The sequence below is a fragment of the Arachis ipaensis genome, chromosome B8, assembly GCF_059453495.1.
Source record: "Arachis ipaensis isolate K30076 ecotype BB chromosome B8, ASM5945349v1, whole genome shotgun sequence".
NCBI classification, from domain to species: Eukaryota; Viridiplantae; Streptophyta; class Magnoliopsida; order Fabales; family Fabaceae; genus Arachis; species Arachis ipaensis.
This window is the reverse complement of record NC_142443.1, coordinates 115,397,631-115,420,608: the sequence shown is the minus strand read 5'-3', so window position 1 is coordinate 115,420,608 and position 22,978 is coordinate 115,397,631. Positions and strand designations below refer to the sequence as shown.

At 36.9% G+C, this 22,978-nt stretch overlaps 1 protein-coding gene across 1 annotated transcript; it reads right to left on the bottom strand.

Annotated features, from left to right (window-relative positions):
- Window positions 1–7,775: 7,775 nt before the first annotated feature.
- Window positions 7,776–13,755, bottom strand: LOC107613119 (DEAD-box ATP-dependent RNA helicase 47, mitochondrial-like). The gene is made up of 2 exons (XM_088497021.1): window positions 13,231–13,755; window positions 7,776–10,031 (listed from the first exon to the last, which is right to left on the bottom strand). The coding sequence occupies exon 2, from the start codon at window positions 9,810–9,812 to the stop codon at window positions 8,097–8,099; it is 1,716 nt and encodes a 571-aa protein (XP_088353147.1). The 5' UTR covers window positions 9,813–10,031; window positions 13,231–13,755; the 3' UTR covers window positions 7,776–8,096.
- Between the last annotated feature and the right edge of the window lie 9,223 nt (window positions 13,756–22,978).

Below are 22,978 nucleotides of genomic sequence, written 5' to 3'. Positions count from 1 at the left end.
TGGTAATGGCTCCAAAAACTTGGTGCTCTAATCTCAATTCATAATTTGTCACAACTTCGATACAACTAACCAGCAAGTGCACTGGGTCGTCCAAGTAATAAACCTTACGTGAGTAAGGGTCGATCCCACGGAGATTGTCGGCTTGAAGCAAGCTATGGTCACCTTGTAAATCTCAGTCAGGCGGATATAAAATAGTTATGGAATTTTTGAAAATAAATAATAAAAGAAGGATAGAAATACTTATGTAAATCATTGGTGAGAATTTCAGATAAGCGCATAGAGATGCTTTCGTTCCTCTGAACCTCTGCTTTCCCGCTGCCTTCATCCAATCAATCCTACTCCTTTCCATGGCTGGCTTTATGCAAGGGCATCACCGTTGTCAATGGTTACATCCCCTCCTCTTGTGAAAATGGTCCAAATGCTCTGTCACAGCACGGCTAATCATCTGAGGTTCTCGATCATACTGGAATAGGATTCACCCTCCTTTTGCGTCTGTCACTACGCCCAGCACTCGCGAGTTTGAAGCTCGTCACAGTCATTCAATCCCTGAATCCTACTCGGAATACCACAAACAAGGTTTAGACTTTCCGGATTCTCATGAATGCCGCCATCAATCTAGCTTACACCACGAAAATTCTGATTAAGAGATCTAAGAGATACTCATTCAATCTAAGGTAGAACGGAAGTGGTTGTCAGGCACGCGTTCATAGGGAATGATGATGATTGTCACGTTCATCACATTCAGGTTGAAGTGCGAATGAATATCTTAGAAGCGGAATAAGTTGAGTTGAATAGAAAAACAGTAGTACTTTGCATTAATCTTTGAGGAACAGCAGAGCTCCACACCTTAATCTATGGAGTGCAGAAACTCTACTGTATGAAGATACATAAGTGAATAGAGGGTAGGCATGGCCGAGTGGCCAGCCCCCAAACGTGATCAATAGATTAAAAGATAATCCAAAGATGTCTAATACAGTAGTAAAAAGTCCTATTTATAATAAACTAGCTACTAGGGTTTACAGAAGTAAGTAAATGATGCATAAATCCACTTTCGGGGCCCACTTGGTGTGTGCTTGGGCTGAGCTTGAAGTCTACACGTGGAGAGGTCATTCTTGGAGTTGAACGCCAGCTTTTGTGCCATTTTGGGCGTTGAACTCCACTTTGCAACTTGTTTCTGGCGCTAGACGCCAAAATTGGGTAGAGAGCTGCCGTTGAACGCCAGTTTGTGTCATCTAAACTTGGGCAAAGTATGGACTATTATATATTGCTGGAAAGCCCTGGATGTCTACGTTCCAACGCAATTGGAATCGCGCCATTTTGAGTTCTGTAGCTCCAGAAAATCCATTTTGAGTGCAGGGAGGTCAGAATCCAACAGCATCAGTAGTCCTTCTTCAACCTCTGAATCTGATTTTTGCTCAAGTCCCTCAATTTCAGCCAGAAAATACCTGAAATCACAGAAAAATACACAAACTCATAGTAAAGTCCATAAATGTGAATTTAACATAAAAACTAATGAAAACATCCCTAAAAGTAACCAGATTCTACTAAAAACATACTAAAAACAATGCCAAAAAGCGTATGAATTATCCGCTCATCAAATAGCGACAGCCACAACCACAGCTCCATATTACTCTAGCGACAACAACCGCAACTCCAAACACGACATACAACAATCGAAACTCGATCCTATCGCAATAACGTTGTAAAACCTCAGCCACATATATCGGAACAACGATTAAAAGAGTTTTCGGAGTAAAACAACTCACCATCAAGGTTGCGAGAACCGAACTGGTCAATGAACCGGTAGAGTGACTGGTTCAATGGTTTAGAGATTCAACCGGTTTAATTAAATATATAATAAAATTATAAAAAATTTAATATATAATTTTAAATATTTGAATTTAATAATTTTTTAGCTAATAAATTTTAAAATTTTATAGTTTTTCATAATTTATGATTAAAAATTCACAAATAATATCTCAAAACTCAGAGAAGCAGAGAAGCAGAAACGTAAAAGAGACATGGAGATAAACTGCGAGACATCACACCTAAAAGAGAAGCAGAGAAGCAGAAATGACGTCGACGAGGAAGGGAGAAGCAGAAACGACGAGGAGGGGAGAAGCAAAAACGACGCAGGGGAGGAAGGGAGAAGCAGCGACGACCCACGACGAGGAGTGGAGATGCGGCAACGACGACCCACGGCAAGGAGCAGAGAAGCGGCAACGACGACCCATGGCGAGGAGCAGCGACAGAGAGACAAAGAGCGCGATAGAGAGGGAGAAAGGAGAGAAAGGTTCAGCGATGACAAACGATGCGAGGCTCTAGGGGCTGCGGTGGCTACGGGCTGGGTGACTGTGGGTGGCTGCGGTGGCTGTGGGTGGCTAGGGTTCTTCCACTTCTTTCAATCTCAAGCTTTCTTCAGTTTGAGAGAGGAGATGCCGAGATGGGTGAGAGTGGGAGTGGGAGTGGGAGAGGGTTGGGGGTCCTGTTTAGGGTTTTTTTTTTTAAATAAAGTATAAAACGGTGCCGTTTGTATGGAGTATTCAAATCAAAAATCTGCTAAAAAACCGGACAGTTCTGCCAGTTCACCGGTTAACCGCCGATTCGACCGATTTTTCACCAGTTTTTTGCCAAGCGATTTCTAGCCTTACCCGGACCGGGTAGGTGACTGGTTCCCGGTTAATCCAGTTGAACCGGCCAATCCGGTTCGGTTTTCAGAACCATGCTCACCATACAAAAAAAACCAAAAACGAACCAGCGGCAGCTTCGGTGGTGATTTTGGTGACACCCGCGCCATACCCAGTGACCAAAACGGCGGTAGAGCAGCTCCAACAGCCGCATGCAGCTCAGTGGAAACCTCCAATCCACAACAATGGAAACCACATCGACAACACCCACGGTAGCGGCTGGAAGAGCAGTGGCCATGGCAGCAAGAGTCGCAGGAGAGCTTCAACAGCGGCGGTTCTCCATCACGGCAACAACAGTGAGACGCAACTCTTCCTTCCTCTCCTCGGCGGTGTGACATGCAAGGACTGCTCCTCCAGCTCGTCGGGGTTCCAATCCTACGTCTCCTCTCTCTTGTCTGGACTTGACAGCGATGGTGCGGCTGGGGTAAATGGCAGTGGCTTCTTCGGCGGTGGCAATGAAACACGGTGATAATGAGGTGTGGCGGCTCCTTCTCGCGCGTCTTCCTCCTCCTCGACGGCGACGCTCCTCACGGCTCCATGGACGGCAACGGAATAGCAGCGACGGTGCATGGTTGTGGCAGCGCGAGCTCTCTCTCTCTCTCTCTACCTTCCTCTCTCGCGCACGGCTCCTCCGTGAAGGCGACAGCAGCATCAGGACGCGGCGGCAGCAAGGCAGCGGTCGCTCCCTCCTTTTCCTCTTCTTCCCTCTCTTTCTCTCTTCTTCTCCACTACGTGTGTGTGTTATTCGCTGAAGGGGGTGTGTGGCTGAGTGATGGCGAGGGAGTATTTTATTATTTTGGGAATTAGGGTTTAGATATAGTATTAATTTAAAATCAAATTTAATCCAAATATAATTAACTTCAAGAATACTATTTATTTTTCAATTTATAAATTATTTTTAATTAAGTACTCTAATTCAAATTTAGAGATAAATAAATAAATTTCTTTTAGTTTATAAAATTAACCAAAATTTTCAATTATTCAATTTAAATTGTATAAAACTCTTACTATTTTTAATTACTAAACCTTTAAATCTCTAATATGAAAATCTTCAATTATTTAAAAAAATTTATAAATTTTAATGGATTTTAAACTCAAAGTATCATAAAAATTAATTTAATTACTTTTAGAAAAAATATTTTTTAAAATAAAATTATCAACAAGTATAATAAATTATAAATAACTTATTATTTAATTTCCAAAAATCCAGAGGTCTTACACGTGACGATGGCAGCGAAACGAGCTGGACAGCAGATAGGCACCGGCAGTGCGACAGCTCCCTCTGCCTTCTTCTTCCTTTGTTTCTCTCTTTCTCTCTTTTCTTCCATTGTTGTGAGGGTGTGTTTTTGTGGTGTGTTTGGGAAAGGAGGTTTTACAACACTGAGAGAAGAAATGTGAGGTGAGAGTGTGTTAAGGTTAGGCTAGAATTAGAATTTTGGGTAGTTTAGGTATTTTTAATAATAACAGGAGTAATAGAGTATTCAATAATTATTATTTTACAACTATTAAAATTATATAAAACTTTTATTATTTTACAATCATTAAAATTTATAATTTAAACATAAAAAATTATCCAATAATTATAAAATTAGATAAAAATTCTAATTTAATTCAAATTCAATTTATCCAAACTTAATTTAATTACCTTTAATAAAATAATTTCTGAAATTAAAGCCTTTAATAAATAAATAAATTGAAATTGACTCATAATAAGATTTTCCAAAAATTCTGGGTCTTACATGACAAGCAACAACATCTATGAGTCTTTTAATTCAACAATTATGGATTTGCAACAGAAGAGTATTTTGAAAATGCTTGAGGAGCTTAGGTTCTACATCACAAAGACAATGACTAATCATAAGGATGCACTAATGGCCTACATTGGAAAGATGGCCCCTATACGAATCAAAAGACTAGAAAAGCAGACGAGGCAAACAAACTACTAGGAAGCACAATGGATTAGTGATGATGAGCACGACCAATTTGAAGTTAGAAAGTGACAACATAGGGTGAGAGTGAACACACTGAAAAGAACATGCTCACGTAGAAAGTGGTATCTCATTGGATTGCCTTGTTGTCATGGGATTGCAGCAATCCAGAGGAAGAATGAAAAGTCTAAAAATTATGTTCATCACAAACTCACCATGGAGGAATACAATAGGACCTATTAGTATCACATTAACAGTGTTCCAAGTCAAGAATATTGGGAGCATCATAAAGGATTGCCATGTCTCCTTCTATATAAGAGGCTCATTGGTAGGCTTACAAAGAAAAAAAAAATGTTACAATCTCAAAACAAATACCAAAAGTTTAATCCCAGATCGTTCTCCCTTAGAATCAGTGTTCAATTATTGACTATGAAAAAAAGGAAATTTTGATTGCAATTTGCAAAAAATTTAAATGGTAAGAAACTAAAGAAGCATGCAAAAAATTAAATTAAGAGCAATTAAGGTAATTAACAAAAAAATTCAAATAAATTCAATTGCTAAAAGATCTTGGCAAGAGTTGAGGATTAAGGATCACTATCTTTGTCACTAACCATAACATGATAATTACAAAGAACGAACCCAGTTCGTCAACCTCTACAAACATGAATTGTCAAATTTTCATGATAGAACAACATTGAATCGATCTTCAAATATTAGGTACACAAATAGAACGATTTAAATATTAAGAACTTTAAACTTATCCCAAACGTTAAAGACAAAAAAATACTTCCTTAGAAATATCATTATAGGACTAACTAATAGTACCTTTTTAGTTCGTTTTAAAATGATAAAATATCATTTTAGAACTTCATTTAAGAAAGTAAAATATCCTCTTAGAATTAATGTTTTTAACTGTATTAATAAAAAAATAAATACTTATAACTTTTTTTTAATAAAATTAAAGTATCTTTTTAAAATTAAATTTTTTAATTGTAACAATAAATTTTTGAATTTGATTTTATATAAACTAAAATACCCTTTTAATCTCAAAAAGCCCCAAGATCAAAAGCAATCACAAATTTAGATTATCAAACATTGTATAAATCTATGTCCCAAAAAAAAAAACATTATATAAATCAATAAACGGCAAAAAACAAGGTTTTTTAAGAACCATTAAATAAAGTGAAATAATAAATTGGAGTCAAACTTCAGCTTCTGCTTAAATATTTAACTCGCCGAAGCAAGGAGCTCGATACAAAAAGCAGGAACTGAGAGCTAGAGAACATAAATTGATATTGCAACCCCAGAAGACAGAAGAATGGGCTCTAGGAGGAAACTTTACCAAGTGAAAATTTTCTGGTTACCACATAATAAGACTACTATCTTACGAGGAAATATGAAACTTTAGACGCCTGTATGTACTGCAAGAAAGACTGTATGTACTGCAAGAAAGATTGTTCCGACTAAGCGCACATGAGATGAGACATTTACAGTGCAGATATCTGGAAATAAAGTAAATCTAAAAGGGCCACAAAATAATAATGGTTCCATTCATAGGAGCAAAAATCAGTTTACCATCACGTCCAACTTAATAACCAAAATAGACAACCAATACTGTGCTGCCCCTTGTTATTGGCAGGAGTGCCAACATCAAGATAGCGCATTGTAGAATCCGTGTCGCACAAGGCAATGGTCGGAATATTTCCAAGAGCACCTTCTTTAATGGGCTGCACATATTTTTTTTTAAAAAAAAAATAGAAAAACAAACCCACAATGAGATCAACTAATAACAGAATTTCAAACTCCCATAAAAACATATTGACAGTTAATAGCGAAACAACATACACCACTACACCCTCAACACAAATGAATAAGTTTCAAACATCTAAAACACGTGGCATCTGATGATCAGTCCTTGGATCAGTCAGAATGAGTAGACGAGGCTCGTTATGGGATGTCTGCATTTGATTAGTGAATGTTCCAGGAGTGTGCCTTCCAGCAATTGCATTCGCACCCGTGTATTGTGCGAACTTTGATATCCTGAGGGCTCTTGACAGCAACAATAATCCTACCAGCAAGATGGAGCCTCTCCTGTGTCTTGCCAAGGTTAATTATGTCAATACCTGGGAATAAGGAATACGAAAAATTAACCAAAGATAAAAATGCTTTCATTCAGTAGCTAAAGCATCGGAAAGATAACAGAAATGTTGAGGTTTGACAAGTTTTCTTTTTCATAAGCTCTATCGTAAAATTATGATAATAAGCTGTTTTGCACACAATGTGGTCATACAAAATACACTTACTCGTATCAAAATCATGATTAGAAATTAAATTGACTCTTTGAATAGACAACACACCATATAAAGAAAAATTGACAAACCACTAGATTATAACAAATTTATAAGTATATAACAAAAAAAAAATACAGGAAAAGATAAATATAAAGGTGAAAACACAGGTACAGTCAACCTCACCTGAAGTTGATAATTGAGTCGTAAGATGAAAATTTAGTCAAATCAGTCAAATTATTTAACCACTCTCAACTATCAACTTCACGTGAAGTTGAATGCACCTGAGTTTTTCACCAAATATAAAAAATTGAATGCAAAATTCACAAAAGATTCACAATTGACACACTCTTCAATAATATTCAGATTCAGAATCCAAAAAGATAAACAAAAAAGATTATGTGAAAATGGAAAAGTAAGACTGACCTCCGAGAAGTGTGCCTTCCAGCAATTGCATTAGCACCAGTTTATTGGGCAAATTTCAAGACTGCCCGCTGACTACATGGCTTAGCAGACTAAACAAGGATATCCTGAGGGTTCTCAATAGCAACAATAATCCTGCTTGGATATTTAAGTTGCCCAAGCAAGGAGCTCGATTCAAAAAGCAGGAATTTAGAGCTAGAGAACATAAGTTGAAACTGCAACCCCGGAAGACAGAAGACTAGGCTCTAGGAGGAAACTTTACCAAGTGAAAATTTTCCAGTTAAACATTGCGCAATGTTGTATACTACCATGGAAATTCAACTTTTTTTAAATGGAGAAACATAGAGGTTCAAAAATGAATATCCTATTCTCCAAGTTCTAAACCAGAAACTTCTGCAGCAGCAGTTAACAAAAATGTTATATAGCTATTTTCTATGATTACATCAGCAGATTCAAAACCAGCATCAAATTTCATACTGAATTACTTTGAGGTCACAGAAAGTGATGATAAGAGGAGAAAAAGAAAGAAAAACTGAATTCAGATTTGAAACATTATAAGAACTTGATAACAACAATCAGATATGAGGAAAAAGAAAGATGCAGATGAGAGGGACTCTGTCAACTATAGTTGATGACATGCTTGACTTACAACGTAAATTATAAGGTGAGTTTCTGTTTTAAAATATGCACTTGCAAGTAGAAGTTGTCTATTCTTGAAAATATGCAAGAGCTAAAACCTAGAGTATAGCTTTGTAAACCTCAACTAAACCTCATTTTCTTGAAGTGCTGAGTGCTTTCTCTTCTTGGTTGACAAGCATCTTTCCCTCAACAAAATCGCAGAACGCCACAGTTACTCCAAGCTGCTTCTCCATTTTCTTCACAATAAAAACTTCGGACTCTTCACATATGGTTAGCACTGTACCATCCCTACCAAGCCGACCAGTTCGGCCAGCTCGGTGTGCATAGTGAGTTGAATCCGTAGGTAAGTCCAGATTAACCACGAGATCACATTCTGCCACATCCAAACCCCTAGCTGATAATTCATTTGTCACCAGAACTCTCACCTCGCCATTCTTGAATTTCTTCAAAGTTGATGACCTAGCAAGCTTCCCAAGATCCCCATGCAACTCTGCCGCTTTCATTCCACGGGCCTCCAGCTTGAAGACGACATCCTTTAGTTGCTTACTGTTGTTCCTGAAAGCTATTACAACTTTTGCATCCAGGGCATGAATACACTTTCGCATGGTATCGACCTTGTGCTGTAACCTCGCTACACAATAATAGTGTTCCAAAGCCGGAGGCAAACTCTCTACTGATGCCTGAGATGGCTTAGTTGGGTCTGGAGTAGAACCGACTGAAGGCCTTGACAAATTGATAGGGCCCAAAGGCGAGACAGTATCAAGCTGGATAACTTTCTTAGCTTGGACGAGAAGTGGATCACATCCCCAGCTCCTCGCTGCTCTTACAACAGAAAACGGCACAGTTGCAGACACCATAATTAACTGACGCTCAGTCCTTTTAACATTTGGATCCGGGTCTGCACCTGATCTCCTGCCTACATGCTCCAATATCCGGTGCATGTCCTCCCGAAAATTGAATGACAAGAGCTCATCAACTTCATCCAATACCAAATAGCGACAGCCATGTGTCCGAAGCTTCCCTGCTGCACTAAGTTCCGCTATCCTACCAGGTGTGCCAACAATAATGGCAGGTTTATTCTTCTTGAGAGCTTCTTCCTGCCTGGTTCTGTTCGCACCTCCCACAAGCTGCTGAACCACTTTCTTGTTCTCCACTCCTAGTATCTTCTCAAACTCCCTCACTATCTGCATCCCTAGCTCCCTAGAGGGAGCAACAACCACTGCTTCTATTCCCATTTTCCCACCAGAATCACCACCACTGTCACTCTTGGAAACATTGTTCATCAGTGGACCAATAGATGATAGTATAGGAAGCAGATAAGCCAATGTCTTCCCCGAACCCGTATAAGACTGAATTATGACATCATGGTTCTGCAGAATGGTAGGAACAGCTGCAGACTGAACTTCAGTTGGAACACTGAACCCCTCTTTCTCCAATCTCTCAATCAGAACAAGGGGCAACCCAAGTTCAGAGAACGATTTCGCTGCAAATGGGGCAGCCTCAATTTGTTGTTTCTTCCTCTCAACAATCGCAAACGCTTTCTTCTTCTCACTGGAACCAATAGGTTTCCCTATGCCTTTGCTCTTAAGGGACCCAGGGGATGAACTCAACAATGGCTTTACCTTACTGCTAGACTTGCCACCTTTGTTAATTGGTTTATCAACTTCACTTTGGAAACCAACACTTGAGAGGGTTAAGGAACCATGATTTGGTGGTTCCACTTGGCTCATACAATGAATACTTGTGTGCAACAAAGAAGAAGCATTTTTATGAGTAGCCAATGCCCTTCTAATGGGGAAGGACTCTCCAACAAGAAGAAGAAACCTAGCTGACATCAAAGCTGGCATCTTTCTAACAAAACTAAGAACAAAATACTATCCGTATCCTTACTTATCCTTACTTAATATCTTAAAATCCAGACATGTAGCTCTAGGTGTCACAATATCCTTCTTCCTGATGTTTTTGTTTGCTTTCCTCTATTGGCATTGAAAAGTCATCAAATGTGATGAAAGCTAGAAGTCCCCAAAGTCTTACGACGTGCTGGTCATAGATGGAGATTTCAACACCTAATTAAAGTACCGGTTAGTTCAAAAACGTAATAAATGTAAATTTAAAATATCAAACAAGTGTGTTTGATATTTGGCCAATCTATTCTAAAAATCTACTCTGTTACATACATCATTGATGTAAACTTTACCTATAAAAAGAAGTAATTCATTCATCAAAAGGATAAAATCTTTTTGAGCAAAAGAACCCAATTCATCCCTTCTTTCTTATAACTTATTTTTTATGCATCACAAATTTTTCATTTACCCAAGCATCATCATTATCACACACAATTACTTCATTATCATACAGACAGTCACAACATATATTGGGTATAGATAAAAGATTGTCTCTGATTTTGAACATGAGGTTGTTGTCTTCCGAGGTTGGTGTGTCACCGATAGTTCTACATGAATGAATCATGGAGCTGCCGTTCCTCTCTCCCTCCCCCTATGTGTCTGAAGCCCCCATTCGTTCTCATTATCAAATTCTCCTCCCCAGGTTATTAGTAAATATGTGTCTTAAACTAAAAACAAGACAGCACATGCCCCTTGATATTTATTTATTTTTTTACTTGGGCCAAGCGAGCATGATTAAAATAGAACAAGCTCACTGCAATAGTCCAAAACAACAACGTTCCTTTTTTTTCCATTACTTATTTGTTTATCTTTCAGAAACCATGAATGGCAAGAAAACACCTAACTTCAAAGATTATGTCAGAAACTTTAACAAGGATAACTTACCAAAAATCTAACTACAATATCCAAAGTATGAGAAACTAAATCAATCTTAATATGTAATATGTAATATATTCTTTTGGTGTCTGAAAATAAAAGGAAAGAAAAAGAAACAAAAAACAAAAGAATAAGCACTGTCTAAATGGCAATAAGTACATCACAACGCAGCAGAGGAATGTAATATGTAATATGTAATATATAATATAACGTTACTGAATCTGTTGAAGTAAGAACCATTATATTGAAAACATAAATTTAAAAGCACATGCAAACAAAATGTTCCAATACTGCACCACAAGAAAGAAAACATAAATTTATAACAATCACATCAGCAATCCACCATACATAACAATTCCATCCATCAACAATAATGTAAGTCTCAATGAAAACATAAATCCAATGACACAGAACATAGCATAGTCATTCATAACATTGTTGAACTTTCAAATTGGAACAAAATTTTATGCTTTTAACTTCTATCGACACGGAAATTAAATTAAACAAGGGAACAAAAAAAAACCTAAATTAATAATTGCCTGAAGGAACAAATTTCAGCCCTGTCTGAAGAACTATTATCAGAGCTCACTGGGTAAAAAAAAAAAACCAAAACAAAGCATGTAGATGTAGAAAATGGTACCACGAAGGAGAGGGCTGGAGAAGAGGACGGCGAAACAATAGAGCTCGGAGAAGAGGACGGCGGGTCGGCCGCGACGGTGGCCAGAGAAGGCGGCAATGATCGAGATGGAGAGACTCGACGGTGGAGCGCGCGGTAAATCGTGGACGGCGAAGCTCGAGGCGCCGTGAAACGCGGACCGCGGAGCTCCAGGCGCAGTTAATCGCGGATGGCGCAGCAGGAGCTTGAGGCGTTGTGAATGGTGGACGCTGTGTGAGACTTGAGTGTGTGAGGAAGATGCTTCCACTTAGTGGCTTGATAGGAAAAAATGGGATATGTGGAGAGTGGATTATCGAAGTTCAGAATCCCCTGCCTCTGTTTTTCAATTTCGGCTTGGATTATCCTTTATCGGTAAGGTTCTGAAAACCGGACCGGTGATGGAACTGCTTTAACTATTGGGTCATTGGTTTACTGGTCCAACCGGTTTAACCGTGGTTCAACCGAAAAAACCGTTTTATAATAAAATAATAAATAAATTATAAATAAACACTAAAAATAAAAGTAAGACAAAAATAATTTTCTATTATTCCACAAGGCCTATTGATACCTGAAAAAGTATTTACCCTTGTGATTATCAATTTGTCATTCAGTTTGTTACTAATCGAAATTTAAGAAAAAGCTCCACTGTTCCCCACTACATTGCCTTAACACAAATCCTGGAATACACAATGCTCTCTTAATTCCAAATTAAACTTGAAAAGTTCAAAATCACACCATGTATTCAAAAGAAAAATAAATAAATAAGATAATCATATTCTGCTACACATAGAAGCCTGTACAGGAGTGATTAAGAAAAGTTAATATCAAAGTGGTGCTTTACAATCCTAGACTACTTACAGCCATCAAATACTGCTAAAATTGACATCAGGATGTGTAGCATCATGTAATTCACTCAAGTAAATCCTATTGGAGAAAACTTGAAAGTTGAAACCAATCCAAAAATTTATAGTACAACATAATGCTTCTCAATGTAGCTAGACTAACACAGAAAAGTCACACAGTTTAGCAAATCATTATTGCAAGCCAGTCTTCTGAATAGCTACTCTTATTCCCATTCCTCCCAGCAACCACTAATGTTGAGCATTCAGGACTTGGCAACAGCATTGAAAGGGAATATGACAGTAACAGTTTCTTGCAAGTAAGAGAATCATACATGCCACAAAAATCCCCATAATGATAATGGAAAAATCACCTTCAAGATATGAGAAGAATCCCCCTTGCTGGACCAGTTTAGTAGTGATCAAATATATATCACTTCATTAAATAGTGGTATTAGTTACTAATACAATCTGTTAAAACTTTTTGGTAAAGGAACCCATCAAATCCTACAAACGAATCAAGCTGAATCTCTTCTACAATAGCTTTTTACAGGCAGGGACAAAAATAACAAATTTGAAAGGTGAAGGGGATTCTGGTCGGGAGGGTTGAGGAGGAAGGGACTAAAAATTAACAGAAAGAAAACATATAATAATTAACCACCTGAAATAGTCTTACATATTATCAGAAGACACATCATTAGACATGAACAATTCTCAGCAACAAAATTCCAAGCAGTGAACAAAAAGAAACCCAACATGCAATATCCTTCTCTAATTTACCAGACAAAAACAGAAAAATAGAAAAACGAAGAAATCCACCTACTGACGGAGAATAGCAGAGCAGAAAAACAGCAGAACCAGGGCTAATCAATAATCAAATAATCACTCAATAAAAAATTAAAACCACACAATATTCAAATGTTGAATAATCATTGGATGATTTTTGAGCAAGAACGAAGAACAAAGAATGAAAAAAAAATGAAGTCATTACCTTCGTTCTAAGCAGTCTGAGCAGAAGGGCAGAAGCGCGACCGAGACGGAGACCAGGTGGCGAGCACGACGGCGAACGGCGGCAAAAGCGTGGCTGAGAAAACAAAGAGAAGACGGCGGCCGGCGAATTCGAGGAAGAAGTTGCGCTTGGTTAATGAGGAAAGGGGTTGGAGACTCGGGCTCGACGCCCAGACGAAGACGGTGGTGTTGAGCGCGACGGATGCCGGCAGAAGAGCAGCGGTGGGGGAGCAGCAACACGCACAGCTCGAGCACTCACTGGCGGAGGAAGGCGCGAGCAGCCGAGCAAGAGGAGAGAGGCGAGATGCGAGCACACGACGCGGAGGATCCGGCGAGAGGCCCGAGAGCACGAAGACGGAAGTTCTTGAGTGCGACGGACGGCGGCAGCAGTCTCTCACTCCGACAGACGGCGACAACTATTGTCGGTGGCTAGGGTTTGCTTTCTTTGGTGGAGGCTACGGCAGTTTGCTCTTTTCTGAAGGAAGGAGTTGGAGAAGTGGGGATAACGCGTGCAATCTCTTTCCCTTTCAAGGAAGGAAACGACCTCGTTTAAACCGGCCGGGTTCCGGTCCGGTGTGACCGGCCGGTTACCGACCAATTTAACGGTTCTTGAGCGATTTAGGATTTGACGGTTTTACACATTAGATTGGACCGTTTTTTGCCGGTTTCCGGTCGAACCGATTTGACTGGCCAGTCCAATTTTCAGAACATACTTTATCCCATGAAAAATTTTTTTTCCCTCCTTTTGGCTTGAGCTAGCAATCGATTGAGCAAAGTTACTGTGTCATTGGATTAACTTAATGATTCAACTTGTGGATCATTTGTTAAATTGTTTGATTCGATAATAATTAAATAAATATATAAAAAAATTAATGAATTATAATTTAAATGACGCAGTCTTTTTTTATTCATTTAGAAGTTACGTGTTCGAGTATACTAAACTCAACCATTAAAATCAGCAACCATAATTATTAAACTTAGACCGACCAATTCGACCAAAAAACCGATGATCCAACCTCTTAATCGGTCCGGGTTAATATTCTAACCATTCAAGCAAATGAACCGATCAAACCCGTTAAATCCGTTCAAACCGGATTCAATTGCGAACCCGACCGGACCTATCCGTTCAAACCCGGGCTCAACTGCGAACCCAACCGGACCTGTCAGCCCGGAAGATGACATCAGCGACATCAGCGATACCAATTTCAAAAAACTAGTACACGTTGCCTCCTGGTTCGAACCTAAGAACATCATCTTAAATGGAATTGCTCTCCCACCAAGCCAAGTTGTTTTTTACACTACGATATGCTTTTTAATATATATATTACAAACTAGTATACATATCTAAATTAATAACTTCATGTATTAACAACATCTTTTAGTTATACAAATTTAAAATCTCTTTTATCCTTTTGTCTTTTTATTTGATTAAGTAATTTTCAATTTTTCATATTAATTTAATTTTTTATTTTATATTTACTCTTTCTTAAATTAATTATTTTTTATTTTGCACAATTATTAAAATAAACATTAAATTTTGTTAAATATCTATAAATAAAAAAGATAAGCAAAAATATTTATATTAATCATAACATATTTTGGTTATTCATAATTATATAATATCTATTAATATTAATTTTTTTAACATATATTTGAATAAGGTAATATATACAAATTAATTAATAAAATTTAAAAATAAGTTAATTTAATATTTAAAAAAATTATTATGAATAAAATTAAATTTTATATAATTATTGAATTATGTCCAGAAAAGGAAAAGAGAAGAAGAAGAAGAAAAAAGGGAAGTTAACATATATATTACAAACTAGTATTCATATCTAAATTAATAACTTCATGTATTAACTCTTTTTTTTCCTGTAAAGGAAAAAAGGAAAGAAGAAGAAACTATCCACAATTTACCTCTGCTTCCACTTTTGCCACCACCTCAATAGGATTTTGGTCCTTAAGGTAAGAACAATTTTAAAATCAAGTTAAACTTTAGGGACGATTTTGTATGTAAAAAAATTGTTCGAGACAAAAAATTTTTTCAGTTGATATCTTAGATACCAAAATCGTACTTAATCCGAAAAAAAAAAACAACAATTTGGTAACCAAAACCCTAATATATATATATATATATATATATAACAAAATTTAAATTATGTAAAATATTATTTCTATTCTTTAATAATAATATTGTATTTATTTATTTTTATAATTTAATTTTGATTTACAAATAGTATTAAATGTGTTACAGTTGTCTAATTACATATTTTCTTTTGAGTGACTATTCACGTCATTAATATAAAAATAATTATTTTTACTGATCTAATTAATTAAATATAGTACATCAAAATTAAATTTTTATTGTGTTATTTAAATTTTAATTTATATATTTATTTAATTATTATTGGGTCAAACGATTCGACTAGTAACATTCTAGCTTAGTGGAAGACTAACGTGTAGCCTTGAAGAAGGTCTATGGATCAAATCACGGTTGAACCAATTTTTGGATTAATTCAAAAGACTATTGCGTTCCACGATCCAGCATAGTTCAGTTCAAGCCGAGTTTGACCGATTTAATGTAGTTTAGACCAATTTTTTACGGATCTATTGCAGAAACGGTTAAAAACCTTATCTGAATAGGTTTAGAATCCAATTCACCAGTTCTAATATTCATTTTTCTTTTTTTCTAAACTACTAAAATTGCATCTGATTTACTGAAATATTGATAAAAATGACCTTCACTTCTGACAACAAAAAAATATCTTTAAAAATATAAAATATAATAAAAAAAACCAAAAACAATTTTTTATATAAATAACAAAAACGACTTTTGTATACAAATTGCTTATGTATTTAATCCAAAAATTTTGTAAGAATATTCAAATAATTATTTGTAGGTTGTAGAAGGCTTAGAGAAGGGGGTTGAATCTATGGCCTTCATTTACTTTAATGAAATAACTCTTTAATTTACAAACTTTCAATCTGAATCTGTTTAAACTCAGTAGCAAAAATTTTATGAGACAATTTTATTTTATCTCATGAATATTAGAAAACAGAACAGAGAAGGGAAGAGAGAAGCTGACACCATCATGTATCCTGGTTCAGTTGCCTTGTGTAATGCAACCTACATCCAGTCTCCACCACAACAGTGGTGGAATTTCTACTATAGTTAAAGTATTACATACACTAATTCCATAGGATTGATACAATCCTTTCCCTCTCAAGTTCTAACCTAATTTGACTCGACTATGCTAATACCTAACTATTCCCTCTTAGTGCTTACTCAATTAAGAAAGGGGTACCTCACTGGTACAAGATACAAGACACAAGAAACAACCCAAAGAAATCTGAAATCACTCTAAGCTTTTCACTCAAGTGTATCACTCAGCCTTTTAACACTCATTGGCTTTTTCTTGATCTTTCTCTTTTGCCTTTTACCACTCAAGAAATTACAAAAAGATATACATTAAAAATAAAAATTACAATCTGTAAAATATGAAGGAGATTGATGCTTCAACAGTCTCAGTAGCTATAGGTTGAACTGGATTCACTTGACTCTTATTTAGTTCCTTATTCTGGTGGAATACTTCTTTAACTAGAGAGCACTATCCAAGTTGATGAACTCTTCAGAGAAAACTTTTCAAAACACAAAAACTTCAAATCCTGGTTCTCTCTCCTTATCTTCAGAAAGATGAAGATTTTTCTTTTGTATCTCTTTTCTTGTTGTTGAGTTGCTCTCTTCCAAGTCAACTCCTCGAGCCGTGTGCTTCACCAACTTACCTTTTCACTTCCTTTCATTAATCCTTAATTTAGGGATTTTGGAATAGACTCGACCCTTTTTGCTTGACCGAATACATCAAAATATCAAAGATAAAAGATGTTCAATGGTAAACTCAGATCTGAACCCTTGAGCTACAACTTTGTCCCCAAGAAATAATTTTGGCCTTTGATTCATAGCAGTGATTATCAAAAATCACTTTCTCCATTTATCCCAAATTGGAGTAGCAGGGAGTTGAAGAAGAAGGGAAAAAAGTAAAATGCATGCAAAAGGAAATAAATCACCTTTAACTTTTGACTTAGCCTAAGATTATTGGATTTGGGTGACTAGACCTTTGCCATTTTTTATTAAGCTTTCTCTTTCTTTCTTCTTTGATGAAATGACCAAGAGGAACGAAGCTCTCTCTCTTTTCTGAGTCTGACCAAATGAAAGGTGAACATTGACTTTGGAGGATCAGCTTGGAAGGATTTGCTTGAGTGAGAAGCTTGGGCTTGGGTTGGATTTGATTAAATCAGCCCAGCTGAATTCTTTGCTTTGTTTTCTTTGGGATTTCTTTGTTTAGACAACCCACCAGTAATGGTTTTTGTTTTCTTGTATCTAGGCTGTTGTTTCTTTTAAATTTGGCCTACATCACTAATCAAATGCAATCAAACCTAATTGGGTGATTAATCCAATAAAATAATATTTGTCATCATCAAATTAAGTTAGTTAAATTTTTAACTCAACAATATCTCTCTTAATGACAAACATAATTGTAATATAGATCAAGAGGAATTGAATTTGGATAAAGTTAAGAAACTTCCCTTTGAGTGATGTCATTTCCTTTTGTGTTACTCTCCCTAAATTTGTACTCTTCTCTTCTTTCCTGTTTACATATTCTTATAGAGAACACAAATATATGCTATACACAATTTAACTTAGCTAAGGGATAATATACAACCAGCTGGATAAATCTAGCCCAATACCAAACAAAACAAGGCGTCAAGACTAACAAAGAGAAAACAGCAACATATCATGTAAAGCAAATTCAAATTCACATGCCAAAAAAAATCACTGCAGTAGCAAGATTTGAACAAAATTAGCAAATTCATATGTATGCTACTACTCCCCCTTTTGTCATCAAGGGTGGAACAAAAGTGAACCAAAACCTGCAACAAAATATTAGTTCAAAGTCCAAAACCAGCAAGTAACTAGAATTAAGTGCAACAGCTTTTTAAAGTATTACAGTCATCCGAAATAGACAAAGAGTAGTTCAAAAATAAACAACGATAGTTTTTATGAGACAAAAATTGAACAAAATGCAGCAGCAACATGAGATAATTTTAGGCATCCGAACCATCCTCTTCAGAATCAACATCTTCTTTAGGATCAGAGGCAGCATTGTCATCCTCTTCGAGATTGTCAATGAACTTCATGTAAATTACCACTCTATCTCTTGATTTTCTGAGAAAGTTCTCATGTTTCATAGCAAGTTTCCTCTTTTCTTTGCTTATTGCAATCAGATGGTTGGATTGAGAAACAAATTCCTGCACCACATCCTTAACAACTTCATACAAATCAGTTTTGTGTCCAGTGGAGGTTGAAGTTCCCGTGGTGGATGGAGGGGGAGATTCCTCAGGAATGAAATCATCATCATCATCATCAAGAACCACCATTTCAAAACGAGTGGGTCCCTTTTTCTGCTATTTTACTGAACCATCTCCTTTTAGATATGAATGTCTATTTTTATATGTCTCATTTGACAAGTCAACACCAAAATGTTCAAAGATACAGGTTAAGAACATGCTATAAGGAAGAGCTTTATCCTTTTCACTTCTAACAGAATCAAACATATACCTTACCATTAAATAAGCAAAAGAGATTTTTGTTTTTGAGAGAATAGCATACAAAACTAGAGTATCTGTGTAAGACACCCTTTGATATGAGCCACTCTGAGGAAGGATGACATGGTTCACTATGCGATGCAATTGAGTACGTTCATAACCCAGGGCTTTGTGAGTAGGAGTGATGCCATCAATCAGAGAAATATGTTCACATTAATCACATACATAGGCAAAATATATTCACTGAAGGAGAGACCTACCCCCTTCATCCCACTTATCCAAAGTGTAAGCACAAGCACCCACATCATTATATTTCAAGGAATCACTGATAGTTTCATTATTTAAGATAATGTCACGGCCTTTGACATAGGAATGAATACTGCCCTCATGATATGTCATATTAGCATAGAACTCCTTGACTAACACTAGATAAATTGGTTTTTTTATTTTAAAAATATGATTCTAGTCTAGAAATTCAAAATTTTCAGCAAAAGGAAAACCTTTCTTTTTCAGATTGGATAAATTAACAAGAAAATTGGGACACAAGGTGTGATGAGTAATAACTCCTTTATAAAAATTATTATTCATGGCTAATCTAAAATGGTGTGGGTTATAGTCTGAGTAGGAGGTCATGGAGTGTGATTTGTGTGCAAAAGGATCAATAGAAGGCTCTTTAACAGACTTAAGAGGGACACGAGTTTTATCTCTCTGAGGACGAGTGGGAACAGACCTAGGTTTAGGTCTGGTAGGTTTGGATGCAGGTTCCTCAGCAGCAAGGCGCTTCCCTTTCGAAGTGCTTAGCTTGGATGGAGCGCTAGGAGGAGCACTAGGAGTCGCGGTTGGCTTGGAAGAAGATGGAATCCTTGAGGGATTCTTTGTGCGAGCCATAGGGTTAGTGCGAGGAGGAGAAATAGGAGGAGAAGGGGATGGAGTAAAGGTTCTGTCTGAGAGCATGTGGAAGGTTTTGAGGAGGTTTCTGAAGAACAGTTTTCTTCGTCATTTGGATGGACCTTGGTTTTGAACGAAGAGAAGCACTATAGGTAGTGGTAGAAGAAACCAAAGGATTCGAGGAAGGAGTTATGAAGAGAGAAGATTGAAGGTTGGTAACCGCACCATGAAAAAAGGTTTCTTGAAACATGCAACTGCATCATATATGATTTGACCTTGAAAATGCTTGACATCATGAAAAAGTGTTTTAATATAAAATCAATTAAATATTAAAAAAATGATTTAAATAAAACTTTTTCACTCAAAGACAAAAAGAATAAAATTAAAATAAAGATAAAAGAAAACATGGATTTAAGGAAACATATTAGACCATTGTATGTAACACTCATTGGCCCAGAGATGGTAGTGTTTTAAGGAAACATGTTGGACCACTCAGAATCTGAATTTTAGGGTTGGCCCAGATGATTCAGCACGTGCATAAAAGCCCAGAAAATAAAGTTCAGAAAGATGGTTCTTCATTTGCCCAGAATTGTCTCATCCCAACCTGTAAGACAAAAACTTCAACAAACACATCAGCAATGCGCAAACAATGAATCATGACTTAAAATCCCTAGATTAGTCCTAAGCATGCAGAATATGTCTTCAGCTAGTGGTTTGGTAAAAATATATGCTAATTGATCCTCTGATTTAACAATTTGAATGCTAATATTCCCCTTTTGAACTTGTTCTCTTATTGAGTAAAATCTCACTTCAATATGTTTAGTTCTAGAGTACAAAACAGAATTTTTTGAAATATTTATGGCCCTCATGTTATCACACAGCAAAAAAATATTTTCAGCATTTAATTTATAATCAGTGAGTTGAGTTTTCAACCAAATAAGCTGAGAACAGTAAGAAGAAGCAGCTATATACTCAGCCTCTGCTGTGGATAAAGCCACTGTGGACTGTTTCTTACTTGACCATACGTTTAGAGACTTTCCAAGGAAGCAAAAAATGCCTGATGTGCTCCTTCTATCAACTCCATCTCCAACAAAATCTGCATCACAATAACTAACTGCAAAAAAATTATCAATCTTAGGATACCATAAACCAAAATTGGATGTGCCATGAATATACCTAATGATCCTTTTAACCGCAGAAAGATGTGATTCTTTTGGTTTTGATTGGAATCTAGAACACATTCCAACACTTTGTACAATGTCAAATCTAGAGGAAGTTAGGTACATAAGAGATCCAATCATTCTTCTATACCTAGTTTCATCAACATCTTTCTCAGTTTTCCCTTTTCTAGGGTGCATGGGAGTTTCCATGGGTTTGGCATTTTCCATACAAAATGTCTTAACTAGTTCCTTGGAATACTTCTCTTGATGAATAAAAATATCTTTTTCAGTTTGTCTAATTTGAAGCCCAAGGAAAAAAATTAAGTTCACCCATTGGTGAGCGGATATTTTATACGTTTTTTGGCATTACTTTCATATAGTTTTTAGTATATTTTGTTTAGTTTTTATTAAGTTTTTATAGGTTTTAGTGTTAAATTCACATTTTTTGATTTTACTATGATTTTGTGTATTTTTGTACAATTTCAGGTATTTTTTAGCTGAAATTGAGGAGCTGAAGCAAAAGTCTGATTCAAAGACAAAGAAAGCACTGCAGATGCTGTCCGGATCTGACTTCCTTGCACTCGGAAAGGCTTTTCTAGAGCTACAGAAGTCCAAATAGAGCATTCTCAATGACTATGGAAAGATGACTTCCAGAGCTTTCCAGCAATGTATAATAGTCCATACTTTGCTTCAGATTAGAATGCCCAAAACTGGCATCCAACGCCAGCTCCCTGCCCCCTTCCAGGCGTCCAGCGCCCACAAGGCAGAGACCAGCATCCAAATGCCCAAAGAGAACCCCCTAGCCAGCATTCAACACCCTAGAGGCCTCATAGCACGTGGATCTCATCAAAGCTCAGCCCAAACACTCACTAAGTGGGCCCCAGAAGTGGATTTTAGCACTAAAAAGACTGTTTTACTCTTACTAGTCATTAGTTTAGTATTTAAAGTAGAAGATCACTCTTTGTCAAGGATCTTCGCCCATCCTTTACCATAATTTCGTTTTTCACATTGTATTTTCTATCAGTATGAGTTTTTAAACCTCCTAGGTTGAGGGGAGGAGCCCTGTTGAGTTTTATGGATTAATAAAAGTATTATTGTTTCTTTTTAATCTGTGTTTGATTCTCTCTTCTAAGATGTATCTTCGTTCTTCATCAATATGAATGCGTTGAACTTGCATAAGGTTATCACATTCTATATTGTTCAGAGTGCGTCTTTCATCGGACAATGATAAACCACCAACTTGATTATACATCTCTTAGACGGCTAATCCACGACTTCGTTGGGGACTTCTCGAGACACCAGTTCAGCCGAGGTATAGGGAGATTAGGGTCTCTGTGGTAGAGGCTAGAACCCAAGGTGCAGCATCTTCCGATCTGAAAGATTCGACCTTGTCTGTGGCGTTTTAAGTAATATCACCAAGGAGAATAAACTGCAGGAGCTTCACCCTCAATCAGAACGGATCCGCACTAACCCTGGGGTTCAAATCTGGATGAGTATTGGCGGCTGCTCAAACTAGCGTCAATCACATACAGCCTGCCATAGACGAAATCATTCACAATTGAAGAAGACAGTAAGACCAGAGTTAATCCAGAAGGACAAAGCAACTCCAAGCCTTAACCATCTCCTTATTCTTATAATCAAACCTTGTAATTCCATCTTCGAAATCCAATAACAAATTCCTATCCGTCTGACTAAGACCTGCAAGATAACCATAGCTTGCTTCAAACCACAATCCTCGTGGGATCGACCCTAACTCACTTAGGTATTACTTGGACGACCTAGTGCACTTGCGAGTTTAGTTGTACGAAGCGTGGGGATTCGTGCACCACCCATCATGCTCATGTCAAATTCACTTGTCATGAGTTTTCCAAATTCAGTACAAAGGGATTCATTGGCTGATCCAAAAATAATGTCATCAACATAAATTTGGACTAGAATAAAAGAATCATTAGAATTCTGAATAAATAGAGTAGTGTCTGTGGTGCCTCTTTGAAAATCATTTTTCAAAAGAAAAGAACTAAGTCTCTCATACCAAGCTCTAGGAGCTTGCCTTAAACCATAGAGAGCTTTTGATAG

Excerpts from the sequence above, each read along its gene's own strand:
- LOC107613119 (XM_088497021.1), bottom strand. The coding sequence starts at position 9,812 with ATGCCAGCTTTGATGTCAGCTAGGTTTCTTCTTCTTGTTGGAGAGTCC.